Source organism: Thecamonas trahens (assembly GCF_000142905.1).
Source record: "Thecamonas trahens ATCC 50062 unplaced genomic scaffold supercont1.63, whole genome shotgun sequence".
Lineage (NCBI taxonomy): Eukaryota > Apusomonadida > Apusomonadidae > Thecamonas > Thecamonas trahens.
Window position 1 is genome coordinate 172,863 of NW_013657617.1, and position 13,533 is coordinate 186,395.

Below are 13,533 nucleotides of genomic sequence, written 5' to 3' on the forward strand. Positions count from 1 at the left end.
ACTTGTCCGTACCATTGACAAGGAATGATTCGGTTGAGCGGAGGGCAAAGGCTGCCGAGCATGCAAACGAGGCGCCGAGGGCAAAGGAGCCCGGGAGGGCGGAGAGTAGCATTCCCCAGTTGGGGAGGGGGGGGGGGAGGGGGGGAGGGGGGGGAGGGGGGAGTGAGGTGGGGGTATGGGTATGGGTAGTGGTGTGGGAATGTGGGAGGGAGGGAGGGAGGGGGGGAGTGAGGGGTGAGGAAGGAGAGAGGAAGGTTTGGCCGGAATCGACTGATTGGGGGGGGGGGAGGAACACTGTTGTGAGTGGTGATGAGTGTACATCCGTGCTGGCTTGGAAGGAAAGAGGGGAAGGGGAAGGGGATGGGGATGGGTGGATGTGATCGTTCAGTATGGTGTTCATCGACGGTCCATCGCATACTTGGACGAAGCCATGTGGGACGGCTTGGACAACAACAAAGTCGCCAGGTGATGGTAGCAGACGGAAGACGTCGAACACGACCACCGCGACCCAGCTAGCGACACTCCTCTCTCCCTCTCTCTTTCAGTTCAACACAAACATGTCCGCAGGTGCTCTTGGTTGTACGTCATAGTGTTAGCTTGTGGGTGGGTGGGGAGGGAGGGAGGGTCGTGTGGTGTGGTGTGTAGGGTGGGGGGGGGGGCGGGGGGGGGGGGGGGCGGGGGGGCGGCGGTCTTTCTTCTGTCACATGTTCTGTCACATGCTCTGTGGTTGGCTGTGCTGTCTTTGGCTGGAGCCGGGGTACCAGCGGACAGCATTGAGCAGGATATGCTACATGCAGTTTGGTTGCTGTGGGTCTGGTGGTGTAGGTCTGGCGGGAGTCCGCGGCGCAGCGGGTGGCCAAGTGGGAAGGAAGCGGGCGGGTGACGTGGTGCTACGACCTTTTTCCTGAGAATGGCGAAAACTCACGTGTGATCGATCACGGGTGGCGGGGCTTGACTGGACGGGGTGGGGACAGCGATCAAGCCGGCTGATGCCGTGGCGCAGGAAGTTGCGACTGCCAACAAGGGCGACATCGAGGGCAAGACTGGCAAGACTTACGGCACGTTTGATGTGGTGTCGTACGGCACCCAGCTGGTGGCCGGCACCAACTACTTCCTCAAGATCAACACTGGCGACGAGCACATCCATGCCCGCGTCTACAAGGACCTTGGCGGCGACTACTCGGTCCATTCGGTCCAGGAGGGCAAGTCGGCCGACGATGAGCTGGCGTACTTTTAATCAACGGCCCTTGTGCGCTTTTCCCCGATGGCAATGCCGTAAACGACACAGCCCAGGTGACGGCCTACGACGATGGCATCCCGTCGCGAATGCCGATGGCAAACGTGATCCGCATCAACGACTCCAGGAACGTGTACAGCGCTACCCGCGTCTCGGCTGTCCGCACAAATGCGCTTGCTGCATACGTCTTGTCCAGCGCGGTGGCCCGCGCGCCCTGCAGCGCCCACGGCGCATCGGTTAGTGCAAGCGCGGCGAGAAGATCGTCGGCGAGCGTCTTCTGCACAAGGCCCACCCGGATCCAAACCCGCAGGAGCGCCGACGAGCTCACGCCCATCGCCTTGAGACCGGCCAGCGACTGTGCCACCGCGCCCGAGCCGGCTGCGAGGCACTTGAGGACCCGCTTGAAAGGCGCCGTCAGCCGCAGACGGGACTCGCGCGCCCCGTCCAGAAGCACCGCCTCGAGCGCCGCCACGAGCTCGTCGACATGCGGGTTGTCGGCCGTCACCGCCATTTCGTCGTCGTCCGCCCGCGTGCAGTGCGAGAGCATTGCCTGAAGCGCCTTGTTGAGAGGCTCGAACATCATGTTGAGCTTGGACACATCGTCGGCGCGCACAACCTCCCACGCATCGTCGTCCGAGTCAGAGTCTAGGCCAGGACGAGGGCCCGAACCTGAGCCCGAGCCCGAGTCCGAGCCCGAGCCCGATGAAAAGATCAGAAGCGACGCGGAGGCGGGCGAGGCAAGCGACGATGGGCCTGGTGGCGCGAGACACGTGTCCGAGGCGGGCGCCGGGCTTTCAGGTGCGTTGGCGGACACAGCGCCCAGCGCAACGCCTGGCACGGCGGCAAGGTGTTCACGGAGAAGTTGAAACCCCGAGGTCCGTGCCACAAGCAGCATCTTGCCTTTTGAGGTGAGCGTCACGCCGGCCGCAGCCTGTAGGGCGCGGATGAGCGAGAGGTCGATGACCTGCTTTCGCAGCGAGTAGCTAGCCACCAGATCGCGCGGGACAAACCACTCGCTGCCATCGACCGCCAGCAGCATCAGCACTACCTTGGCGCCAATCCGCCACCAGAGCGCGTTTTCTTCTGGCTGCAGGAGCTCGTTGAGCACGTCGAGACAGGCAGCGACTGCAGCCGCCGCTGGCGCCGACGCGGGAAGCGCCAGCAGACGGGTCGAGAGCACATGTGCACTCGCCTCGGCCACACCGTCAATCAGCGCCATCATGCGGTCGCGGGCGCCAGTCAGCGTCCTGCGCGCACTTGCCAGCCACTGCGGACCGAGTCCGACCTCAGCCAGCGCGTTCACCAATGTCAATCGCCCAGTGGTCGCGTTCTTCTGCTGAGCGTACAGCTCCAGCGCCCGCGGCAGCACCTCATCGCGGACGACATCCACCGACCCGGGCATGCTCTCACCCCCAAGCCCGTGGTACATGCTCGTTGGGCACCAGAACGTCTCGCCGTCAACAAGCGGTTCCTCCAGAATGAGCACTAGCGGACCGTGGAGCTCGTCCAGACCAGCGAGCGCCGCTCCGTCCGGGTTGATCGGTGGCCAGTCGCCCGGCCAGTCCTCGACGTAGTAGCCGACCAGGCCAAACGGCACCGTCCTCCGTGCCACCACCAATTCATCACCTCCTCCGGCGTTGCTACTACCAGCAAGTAGCGCCGCTATGCCCTCGCGAAAGGCTGCATCTGATCCGCGCGGCAGAGCGTCCAGAGCCAGAACGGCGACATGATCCGAGTCGGGCGAGGGCGGGAGGAGGACAACGGCGCGAATGTCGGACTCATGACGAGTTGGAATGAGCCTCGCTGCAGCCGAAGCTACCGCTGCAGCCCGAGCCGAGTCCGACAAGCCCTCAGAGCTGTTGGCCACATCAGCCAGACTCGCCACTATGGCATGGCCCGAGGTGATGCTGGTGAGACCAGGTTTACAGCCTGCTGCCGCCGCCACTGCCGTGAGCAGTCCCCGGCTCCGTGTTGCACTGAATGACCTTGGTGGTGTGAACGTTGCCATAGGCCAGCTGTGTGGGTGGTGCGGGACAGGTGGCGTGGTGGGTGGGGATGTGGGAGGGGGGGGTGAGGGGGTGACAGGCGGCGTGTGCGTGTGCGACAGAAGCTTTGGGTTTGGAGGAGCAATACCAGGAAGCAGCGGGTGAGAGCAGCGGGAAGGGGCAGCGGGAAGGGACAGGGAATGGAAGCAGTACTTGTGCAAGAGTATCCAATGATCACCGCTTCATGATATGCGTTCATGCTGCTGTAGATCGCGGGCTCGATGGCGGCGCGCGCTGGTCATCGTCGCGGGCTGTGGCTGCCGTACATCTTGCGGGTACGGACCGACTCGGGATCGCCATTGAGTTGGGCGTCGAGGGCGGCGCGATGCCGCCGCATGACGTCGGGCGAGAGAACCGAGAGCATGTCGACGATCTTCTTGCGCTCGTGTCGCCGAAGAGCCTCACTGTCTTCGGCAAGCGCAAAGAAGGCATCAACGTCGACATCGATGTCCGCATCTCCGTCTCCCTCGTCATCTCCCACACTTGCGCTTGAGCGCGCCGTCTTTCTCGTCCGGGCCGCGCGCCAGACTTCAAACCTGCGCGATGATGGCAGCGCGTCGACGGCGGCCTCGAGCGGCTCCGAGTCGCCGACCGCGGCGGCGACGCCCTCCCTGGCATTGTCAAACGCGCACTCATCAGCGAGCACAACGTTTGTTTGCGAGACCGCCAGAGCAGCATCGTCATCGCCATCAGCATCGGCGACCACAGTCGCATCATCTGCCCGGCGCCATCGACCAGGCATGGACCCATCGCCGCCACGACGTCGTCCGACCCAGCGAGCGTCTCTCATGCGGCCAAACTGACGCGGACGGCCTGAGACGCCCCACCCGCCCAGCGGCGCCACCGCTCGCGGATCCATCCTCCTCGCGTGGACTGCTGCGAGTGTGGGTGGGGTCGAGTTGGGTGCGGGTGCGGGTGTGGGGCTCCGAGTCGCTGTTGTTGCTGTCCCGCTCCGTCCCTCCCCCCCCCCCCCCCCCCCCCCCTGCTCGCTCGAACTCTGTTGCCCTGGTCCCGTCACTCCACTCTCTCTCTCGCCCCCCCCCCCCCCCCACTGCAAGCTTCTTCATCTTTGTCATACTCGGGCGAATGCTCAAGTGCTGACGCGGCAGTGGAGCTAGGCGGCGTCGAGGTGGTGACGGGCGAGGCGGGAGACAGACAAGGGCTCGGTACAGGCGGACGAGGTGGACGGACAACGCCATCGGTACGCTCCATCTCTCATATGATGGAAGAGGATGAAGAGAGGCTGAGGGGCGGCGGAGATGCGGTGATGTCTCCTGACGAACTGTTTTTCAATGAGAACGTGAACAATGCGTTTGCGCCTGAACACGTCGATCGTGAGGTCTACACCGAGCATGTGCTATCGATGACACACGAGGCACAGGCTCTGGCTGCTTCACCGCCAGTGGAGGCGGGGATGAGCTCTGTGGCTGAAGAAGGCGCAACGGTGCCGGATGCGACGCTGCTTGTCTCAGCAGCGTGGGACGCCAACGACCGCGTCCGCAAGATCTCACTCCAGCTCGACGATCCTGCGCTGCGATCCAAGCGGTCGTTTGTCAAGTACGTCAAGGTCATGATGGATATTGCCTTTCCGGTCGACGTCGCTGTCTACGAGCCGGCATACTCCGAGTACGTGCTGGTGGAGGCCAATCCGCCGACCTCGCTCCCGACCGAGCTCATCACCACCCTGCTTGCAATCGACTCGTCGGACGAGCCGGTGTACAAGATCCGGCTCTATCGGCTTGCACTCGACGAGCCATTTGCCTGGGGCCGTGCCGGCACGTCGGCTCCAGCCACGCGACCGCCATCCAGCAAGCGCAAGGTCACGGCGGTGTCGCGGTCAGCGACGTCTACGCGGATCGCTGCACTCCCAACCATCGCCTCCGACTCGGTCTCGTCCGACTCGGGCGTTTGCGCGCACGAGAACGAGCTTGTAGCGCGCGGGCTGAGTCAGCATAACATGTCTCTCGACAATCTACTTTCGATCAAGGCCGCCACAGTCGATGGCGCAGTCGACGTCTCGCTGCTCAAGATGTTTTCGGCCGAGCGGTCGTCGCTCAAGTCGTGCGAGACATCCGAGGCAACATCCTCGCTCGGGCCCGGAGCGTCAGGCGGTGAGCTGGGCGGAGGCGCCGACATCGGCTCGGCGGGCAAGCGGCGGTTCCGGCACCGGCGTCTGTTCCCGTTTGAGGCACACGGCGGCCAGGCGGCGGCGCCGCATCCGTTTGTCGACGGCAACTCGCGGATCACGGTCATCGACTACTCGCACGAGAAAAAGCGCATGTTTGAGGTCGACTCGGTCGACGAGCTGCTCGCGCGGCCCAAGCCCGAGTGGGCGCACGTCCGCTGGGTCAACGTTGAGGGCGTCGACGTGACCATCCTCTCGCAGCTCGGCGCAGCGTACAAGCTCCATCCGCTGTCTGTGGAAGACGCGGCGACGCTGCCGCACCAACCTAAGCTCACGCGGTTTCCGGGCCAGTTCTTCCTCCTCCTCTACGCCATGCACATGTATGTCGACAACGACGGCGGGCGGGCGGTGGCCTCGGTCTCGCCGACGTCGCTGCCCGGCGCCACGCCGCTGCATGCCAACGCGGCATCTGCGGCGCACGCTGCGGCTGATGCGTCCGAAAGCGACGACGTGGCCAGCCCGGCAAGCGTTGCCGGCGGCCACGAGTTTCGCGCCGAGCAGCTCTCCCTCTTTGTCCTCCGCGACATGGTCATCACCGTGCAAGAGGCCAAGCACCCGCAGTCGACGTACGAGTGCATTTGGAAGCCCGTGCTCGATCGTGTCAACTACCCCAACTCGAAGCTTCGCTCTGGCGATGCCACGTTTCTCATGTACGCCATTCTCGACTCGGTCGTCGACCAGGTCTTCCCCATCACCTCCTTTTGGGGCCTGCGCGTTGAGCTCCTCGAGGAGGCCATGATGAAGGCGCCCGACCGCACGCTGCTCGACACCGCCAGGCTGCTGCAGAAAGAGCTCAAGCGGCTGCGCACGCTGCTATGGCAGACCAACGAGCTCGTCATCTCGCTCCATCAAGACACCAACATGTCGCTCTCGACCCGCGCGTACATGACCGATGTCATGGATCACCTCGGGCTCAACATCCAGATGTGCTCAACCTACGTCGACGCCGCCGCCGCCGTCGTCTCCATGTACAATGATTTCCAGAACGAGGTCATGAACAACACCATGAAGCGCCTCACCGTCTTCTCCAACATCCTCATGCCGCTCTCGTTCCTCACTGGCACCTACGGCATGAACTTTGAGGTCCTCCCTGAGCTCACCTGGCGCTACTCGTATCTGTTTTTCTGGATCGTCGCCGTCGTCTCATCCGTTCTCCAGCTGATATGGTTCCACAAGAAGGGCTGGCTGTAGCACACCTCCACCACACCACATCTCTCGAGGGTGACTCGGCTCGCTGTCGCCGTGGCTCGCACGAGTGTTGGTCCTCCAAGTGTTTCGCCTCGACAATTTTTTGTCTCCTTCCACCCCCCACCCCCCATCCTCCCACCGCGAGAACAACACATCCCCCGCCAGTCAACTTTCCCTCCGTCGCCTCCCCCCCCTCTTACCCACCCCACCACACCACTCGCTCAGTGGAAGAGACCGAAGCTCTCCCAACACATCCCTTTGTGTGCTTGATTGTGGTACAAGGTCGTTGTACGCCACGAACGGCCTCATCTGAATAACCTCTCCCCCCCCCCCCCTTCCCCCCTTCCCCCCCTTCCCCCCCCCTCCTCCCTCCCTCCCACTCGCCGTCGCTCGCGTCGGACACTTTGAGTGGCAGCGAGCTGACCAAGGATTTGAAGTGGAGTCGAGAATCGAGCATGTCTTCTTCTCCTGATGTTGTTGCTGTGGCGGATGCAGGCCTGAGTGGCAGTGCTGATGCTGGTGTTGGTGTTGGTGCTGGTGTTGGTGTTGGTGCTGGTGGTGTGAGTGCCGAGGCTGCCCCTGCTGTGGCTGGTGGTGGTGGAGCTGTCGAGGTGGTGACCGGCTCGAGCATGCTGCGGCAGCGCAAGTCGGGCGAGGAGGCTGGCGCGAGCACGACGGCAGAGGGTGCGCGCGAGGTAGTGGCCAACACTGGAGTGGATGAGACCGAGTGGCCTGAGGGCGTGCAGCTCGGGATCACCCGCAAGAAGGAAGTGTTTGTGGTGCCGGACACGCGCGACTCGCTCGAGCGCGCGCTCGACTTTGGCTCGTGGTCGGCGTCCGAGTACCTTCGGCTCGCGCTGGTGGTCGGCGTCATCATCAACGCCATTGTGGCGCCGGGCTGGATGGTCATCGGCGCGTACGTGTTCTGGCGGCTCGGGTACGACCTATTCCTGGGCATTCTCCTCCGCAACCAGTCGCAGCGGCGGACGCTTACCCGCGGGTGGCGCGATCTGCGGGCCAAGGTCGAGGCCGGGAGCGCGACCAAGGTTGAGGCCATGTTCTACAAGTACGCCCGCTACTGGGTGGTTGGCACCATGTCCGGCTCGGCACGGTACAAGGAGGCCGGGCAGCCGTTTGACTTTGACTCTGTCCCCATCGAGTGCCAGTCATGGCTCGTCTACCGCGAGCTGGCAGACATTGTTCTCAACCTTGACGCGGCGGCACACCTTGTGTTCTGCTTCCGGTACTTTGAGGCGCCGGTGTCGGTCGGCTTTTGGGCAGTGATTCGTTACGTCCTCGGCCTCGCGCTCATCGTGTTCTCGTTCTGGGCCAAGAAGGACGCGTTGCGTGTGGTCAAGGACTTTGCGTGGTTCTGGGGTGACTTTTGGTTCCTCCTCTACTTTCCACCCAAGCCCAAGGGCTCGGGCTCGAGCTCGGGCTCGGAGACCGGGAGCGAGGCCGGTGGCGACGACTCGTTCGAGCTTGTCTTTGACGGCGTCTTTGAGATGTTCCCGCATCCGATGTACACGGTTGGGTACGGGTTCTACTATGGGCTTGCGCTCATGTCGCACTCGTACACGGTGCTGTACGTCTCGCTGCTCGGGCACATTGCGCAGCTTGTGTTCCTGGCGCTCGTCGAGACGCCGCACATCGACAAGACGTACGGGACCGGGCCGGAGGCGCCGGTGCGCAACCCGGCGGGCCTCGAGGCGTACTTTGCGCAGGACCTCATTGTGCTGGCGAACCTCAACCCGATGCGGGCGCTCGATGTGGCGACGGTCCTGCTTGTGGGGTACACGCTCTCGCTCTCGCTCTTTGGCTTCTCGTCGGCGTTCTACCTCTGCCTCGCGCTGTTTTGGCGGCTGGTGCACGTGACGCTTACCGGCGGCATCCTTTCTGCCCAGTCGGCGAGCGACTGGTGGATCCGGCAGTCTGCGGCGCGCGGGCTTGACCGTGTGCAGGCTTTCAACAACTGGAAGCACATCTACAACCTGACGCTTGTTCTCGCGCACGCCTCGTTCCTTGTGGCCGCACTCTGCGTCAAGTGGTCGGCACCGACGTTTACTTTTGGCCCGCTCCTGTTCCGCATCCCGACGGCAGCCATCCTCCTCGCAATCAACCTCTGGTCAGCGCGGTCGTCGCTCGACGTGCTCGGCGAGTACGGCTGGTTCTACGCCGACTTTTTCCTCCCGCTCCCGTCGCGCGAGCCCGAGTACACCGGCATTTATCGGTTCCTCAACAACCCGGATTCGGTGACCGGCTACCTTGGGTACTACGGGCTCGCGGTGCTGGCCAACGAGCCAGCCGTCGTCTTCCTCGCCATGTTCTCGCAGATCAGCCACTGGATGTTTGTCATCCTCGTCGAAAAGCCGCACATGCACAAGGTGTACGGTGAGGCCGAGCGCTCGGTCGGCGGCATCGAGAAGCACCTCAAGGCCACTCTCCAGCGCGAGCCCATTCGCAAGCTCATCGCCCATCCGTTTGCCCGCAAGATCTCCGAGTCGGCCCGCCAGCTCTCCGAGTCGGCCCGCGACATGACTGCCTCGGCCAAGACCTCGCTCGGCGAGTTCTCGGCCTCGGCCCGTGTCGTTACCTCGCTGGCTAAGGATCTCTTTGACAAGACCACCGACAACGCCAAGAAGATGACCTCGCACATCATTCCCGAGCCGCTTCCAGACTCGGATGATGACGAGCCTCCTGTTGGCGGCGCATCGTAAACCGTTGATCACATGACAGTAACTCCCGAGCCAGAGCCAGAGCCACGACCACTCGACTTGCCATCATGTCCGGCTCTGCGGGGACGAGTGGACGCAGCAGCCGCGAGCCGAGCAAGGCCAAGGCCAAGGCCAAGGCCAAGGCCAAGGACAAGGCCAAGGCCAAGGCCAAGAGCAAGGCCAAGGCCAGAGGTCGCGAGGCCGAGTTCCGTGAGCAGTTTAACCTCCCCACCTCGGAGCAGCTCATTCAGGGTAGGTCGTGTCGCGGGCGGAGGGAGGGGGAGGGGAAGGGGGCATGGGTGACTGTGACTCATGGCAAAGGCGGTGATGGATGTACCTACGACTACGTGGGTGGGTGTGGGCATGGGCGTGGGTGGGTGTGGGTTTGGTGACATAGACTACACGTGTGCGTTTCAGCGGGATGTGCTTGTGCATGGGCGGATGTACGTGTCGCAGAACTATGTCTCGTTCTGTGCCACGGTCTTTGGTTGGGTCACGCTCGTCATTATTCCGTTTGCAGAGATTGTGGCCATCGAGAAGCGCAATGCTGCTCTGGTCTTCCCCAATGCCATCGCCATTCGCACAAGGAGAAAGGACAAGTACTTTTTCGCTTCGTTTATCGTCCGCGACTCCGCCTTTCGTACCCTCACCTTTCTGTGGAAGAACGCCACGTCGGACGAGCCCATTCCGGTGGAGACCATGCTCTCCATGTCAAAGTCGCAGATTGACGACTACATTCTTCGTGAGAGCCAGGCCGAGGCCAACGGCGAGCGTGCTCGCCGATCGTCGGCCGCGCCGTTTGCGCTCAGCTCTTCGATCCCGAACATCCAGTTTGGGCTGCAGGAGTTCAAGGCGCCGACGCCTGGCGGCTCGGCTGCGCCGTCGATCGACGGCTCGTCTGACGACGGTGGTGTCTCGGGCGGCTCGGCGCTGACGGCTGACGACGGATCGAGCGAGTACGAGTACGAATACGTCGAGGTGGCCGACGATGGTGGCTCGGCGTCGGGCGGCGACGGGTCGTCACGTGCCGCGAGCGGGAGCGGCTCCGACACGGGCAACGAGCTCCACCCCCGGGCCGAGGCAGGGGCACCGTCGGGGCCTGTTGCGGCGGCGGACGCCGGGCCGCGACGCGCGTCCAGCCTCCCGGCAGGCGCCGGGCCGCGCATGGCAGTGTCGATGCCACGCATCGCGCTGGAGAACGCGGCGCGGCAAGCTGCCGGTGAGGTTGCTGGCGGTGTAGGCGGCGGCATTGGCGAGGGGCGGACCGAGTCGGAGCTCTCGGGCATCGACTCGACCATGGGCAGCGAGTCGGGCGCGAGCTCGGCAGCGACGCGTCCAGCAACGCCAGACATCACGCTCACTCTCGCAAGCGACCGGACCGGCACGGGCAGCGACGGCGGAGCGGCCGCGGGCGTCAGCAGCGGCGGCTCAGCAGGGGCACCCGAACCTGCTACCAGCACCGTGACGCCCCGCAAGCCTGGATGGGACGAGTTCCCGCTGTCCAATGCCTCGCTCCTCGGCTGCGGGTGTGCTCCGGACGACCACCACGAGCACGACCACGTGAAGGATGTGGAGCTGGCGGTGACGGTGGAGGGGCTGTGGGAGCTCATATTCGGCGACAGCTCGAGCTTTCAGCAAGAGCTCTTTGACGAGATTGGAAACACGGACCTGGCGTTTGAGGGTCCATGGGCGCCGAGCGCAGCGGAGGGCGGGCGGCCGAGCCGTGTGCAAAGCTTCAAGCAGACGGTCAAGTCACCGCTGGGGACTAAGACGGCGTCTGTGACCGAGACTCAGGTCCAGGTGCGATGCAACGCAGCACGCGCGGTGATGGATGGGGTGACGATTTCGGCCAACGTGCCGTACGCCGACCACTTTGTCATCCACAACCGGTACTGCTTCACGGCGCTGTCGGCGACGACGACACGGGTCAATGTCTCATCGGAGATCGAGTGGAAAAAGTCGACGTGGCTCAAGTCGACGATCGAAAAGGCGGCGACGGCGCGGACCAAGGAGTACATGCTGACATGGCTCGAGTTTCTCAAGCGCAAGGTGGCGGAGCGGAACGCGGCACGGCTCAAGCCAGCGAGTGGGGCGGCAAGCGCAGCGAATGGAAGCGGGAGTGGAGGCAAGAAGCGGGTCAAGTCGATGCGTCCGCGGAGCGCGCGGCGGGCGGTCTCGGTTGTCCGGCGGGCACGCAACCGCAAGTCTGGTGGCGCATCGCGGCGGAGCTCGCCGGCAGGTGAGGGAGGCAAGACCCTGAGGCCTTTGACAAGCGACGGCGCGGCTTCGCTCTTCTCGTCACCTGCGGGCGTTGCCGTTCTCGGTGCGCTGGTCTGTGTCGTCCTCGGCCTCGGGCTCATGTTGTGGACAGTGTCTGGTCGGCTGGCGAGCCTGCAGGCGTCTGTGGAGCAGTGGCAGGTGGCAAGCTTGTTTGATGACGACGCGGGCCGGCACCAAGTGCCGGAGCGGTCGACGTGGTATGTAGACGAGCACCGGGCGCTCGAGACACAGTTTTCCGAGTGGCAAGACCAACTGGCGGCCATGCAAGTGACGCTGGTAGCGACGCAGCGGGCGTTGCGGGAGCTATCGGCCGAGGTGGCGGCCTCGCAGAAGCGCAACATGCTCCTCGACGTCCAGGTCGGGTGCGTGCAGGAGGCGCTGAGCTCGGGGCGCGACGTGGCGGCCACCTGCTTTGCTGGCGGGCCGAGGGTGGCGAGTGCTGAGAGCACGGCCGCGGCCTCGGTGGGCGGCACGTCGTGGTTCAGCTGGGCGGGAGTGATGGTGGGACTGGTCGCCGCCGCCGGAGTGGTGGCGATGGTGCTGCGGTCGATGGAGGTGGTGTGAGGTAAAGCGGTTCACGCGAGGCGCCAGTTGGGCGATGGCGTGGACTTGAGCCAGTCAAAGTCGTGGACATTGCGCCACTCGTCAGGTGTGGCGTGGTAGCCAGCGTCCGAGGCCGAGGCGTGCGGGTAGGGCGCAAAGACCAGGTCTGAGCAGCGCTCGATGATGGGCCCTGCACGAACGTAGGTGGCAAACGAAGAGGCGGTCGAGTCATGGATGCGGAGCTGAGCCGTGGTGAGCACAAAGGTGCAGCGGGTGCAGGCGTTGACGTGGACCGAGGAGGCGACGCCCGGCGCGCCGACGACGGTGACAGTGACGTCCGTGAGCCGGGTGAGAAACAGGGCACGAAGCGGGCCGTGAAGGGTGACAGCAACACCGGCCGAGTCGGCAATGGTCACCTCGGAGCTCGCCAGCTCGTCCGAGGCCTCGATGACCAGCGGTGAGTCGCCAGCGGTGAGGTTGACGTAGGTGAACGGGGCCGAGGCATCGGGCGCCGCCGCCGAGCCAAAGGCCGCGACTTCGTCGCGAGCATCGTCCAGCCCAGCGCGATCGGCACATGCAAGGCTCTCGGCAGCGCCCGGTGGGTCGACCTGGGCCTTCTCTTTCTTCTTCTTCTTCCTCTTCCCCTTGGCCTTCTTCCGGCGGGACGAGAACGAGAAGACGGTCGAGTCTGCGGCTGCGGCACGGATGGTCGCGATGCGATCGTCGAGAGCCTTGGCAGCTGCCTGACCGGCGCCGATGAGCGCGACAGGGGCAAAGCCTGCGGCGTTAGTCACGACTTCGACGACGGTGTTGAGGGCCGAGACGGCGGCGGCGAGGGCGAGGTGGTCGAGCGGGGCAGCCTCTGCGGCGGCGACAGCGGCCTCGGCAGCAGCAGAGGCTGTGGCAAGCTCGACTTCAAACGCAGCTACGTCCTCCTCCGGGTTAGCCTCTGCCGCTGCTTCTGCCCGTGACGACGCTGCTGCCTCGGCACGCGCCGCTGCGCGGTTGTCGAGCCGGGCAAAGAGCCGAGCGCGCGAGTCGTCCATTGGGGAGATAGAGGGGTGGGGGGGTGGGGGGAGAGTACAGAGACAATTTTTTTCCGGCAGAGATGGGAGGGGGGGGGAGAGGAGAAGTGGACAAAGTGGGCAAGAGAGTGGCCAGGCCAAATTTTGTACGCGCGTGAATGGTCAACGGAAGCGACCGATGCAACGTACTGGATGCGGGGAAAATGGCTTGGCGGGTCGCGGATGCGGCTCACAGTAGCCGTTGTGAGAGGGCCCGAGAGAGAAGAGGAGGTACACATCACTGAATATTCAGAGAAGAAAGATGGCAAAGAAGGCT

At 64.2% G+C, this 13,533-nt stretch overlaps 6 protein-coding genes across 6 annotated transcripts in view; 4 read left to right on the forward strand and 2 right to left on the reverse strand.

The window, feature by feature from the left end:
* The window catches only part of AMSG_10729 (uncharacterized protein), a gene marked incomplete at its 5' end in the record, with an annotated part of 1,790 nt that extends 1,677 nt beyond the window's left edge, over positions 1-113 (reverse strand). The window contains one exon of the mRNA XM_013897853.1: positions 13-113. Coding sequence (XP_013753307.1) covers positions 13-113 — 101 coding nt within the window. The remainder of the gene's footprint in view (positions 1-12) is intronic.
* A 276-nt stretch (positions 114-389) lies between these two features.
* AMSG_10730 (cystatin-B thiol proteinase inhibitor) lies at positions 390-1,237 on the forward strand (the record flags this gene model as incomplete). The annotated part of the gene is made up of 2 exons (XM_013897854.1): positions 390-405; positions 975-1,237. The coding sequence occupies 2 exons, from the start codon at positions 390-392 to the stop codon at positions 1,235-1,237; spliced, it is 279 nt and encodes a 92-aa protein (XP_013753308.1).
* AMSG_10731 (uncharacterized protein) lies at positions 1,021-4,141 on the reverse strand (the record flags this gene model as incomplete). Its single annotated transcript, XM_013897855.1, has 2 exons — positions 1,021-3,144; positions 3,549-4,141. 2 exons carry the CDS (start codon positions 4,139-4,141, stop codon positions 1,302-1,304), a joined length of 2,436 nt encoding a protein of 811 aa, XP_013753309.1. The 3' UTR covers positions 1,021-1,301.
* A 555-nt stretch (positions 4,142-4,696) lies between these two features.
* On the forward strand, positions 4,697-6,658 carry AMSG_10732 (magnesium and cobalt transporter CorA; the record flags this gene model as incomplete). The annotated part of the gene is made up of 1 exon (XM_013897856.1): positions 4,697-6,658. The coding sequence occupies one exon, from the start codon at positions 4,697-4,699 to the stop codon at positions 6,656-6,658; it is 1,962 nt and encodes a 653-aa protein (XP_013753310.1).
* Positions 6,659-7,168: 510 nt separating this feature from the next.
* Positions 7,169-9,372, forward strand: AMSG_10733 (phosphatidylethanolamine methyltransferase; the record flags this gene model as incomplete). Its single annotated transcript, XM_013897857.1, has 2 exons — positions 7,169-7,176; positions 7,221-9,372. 2 exons carry the CDS (start codon positions 7,169-7,171, stop codon positions 9,370-9,372), a joined length of 2,160 nt encoding a protein of 719 aa, XP_013753311.1.
* Positions 9,373-9,429: 57 nt separating this feature from the next.
* On the forward strand, positions 9,430-12,235 carry AMSG_10734 (uncharacterized protein). The gene is made up of 2 exons (XM_013897858.1): positions 9,430-9,621; positions 9,767-12,235. The coding sequence occupies exons 1-2, from the start codon at positions 9,438-9,440 to the stop codon at positions 12,211-12,213; spliced, it is 2,631 nt and encodes an 876-aa protein (XP_013753312.1). The 5' UTR covers positions 9,430-9,437; the 3' UTR covers positions 12,214-12,235.
* Positions 12,236-13,533: the final 1,298 nt, after the last annotated feature.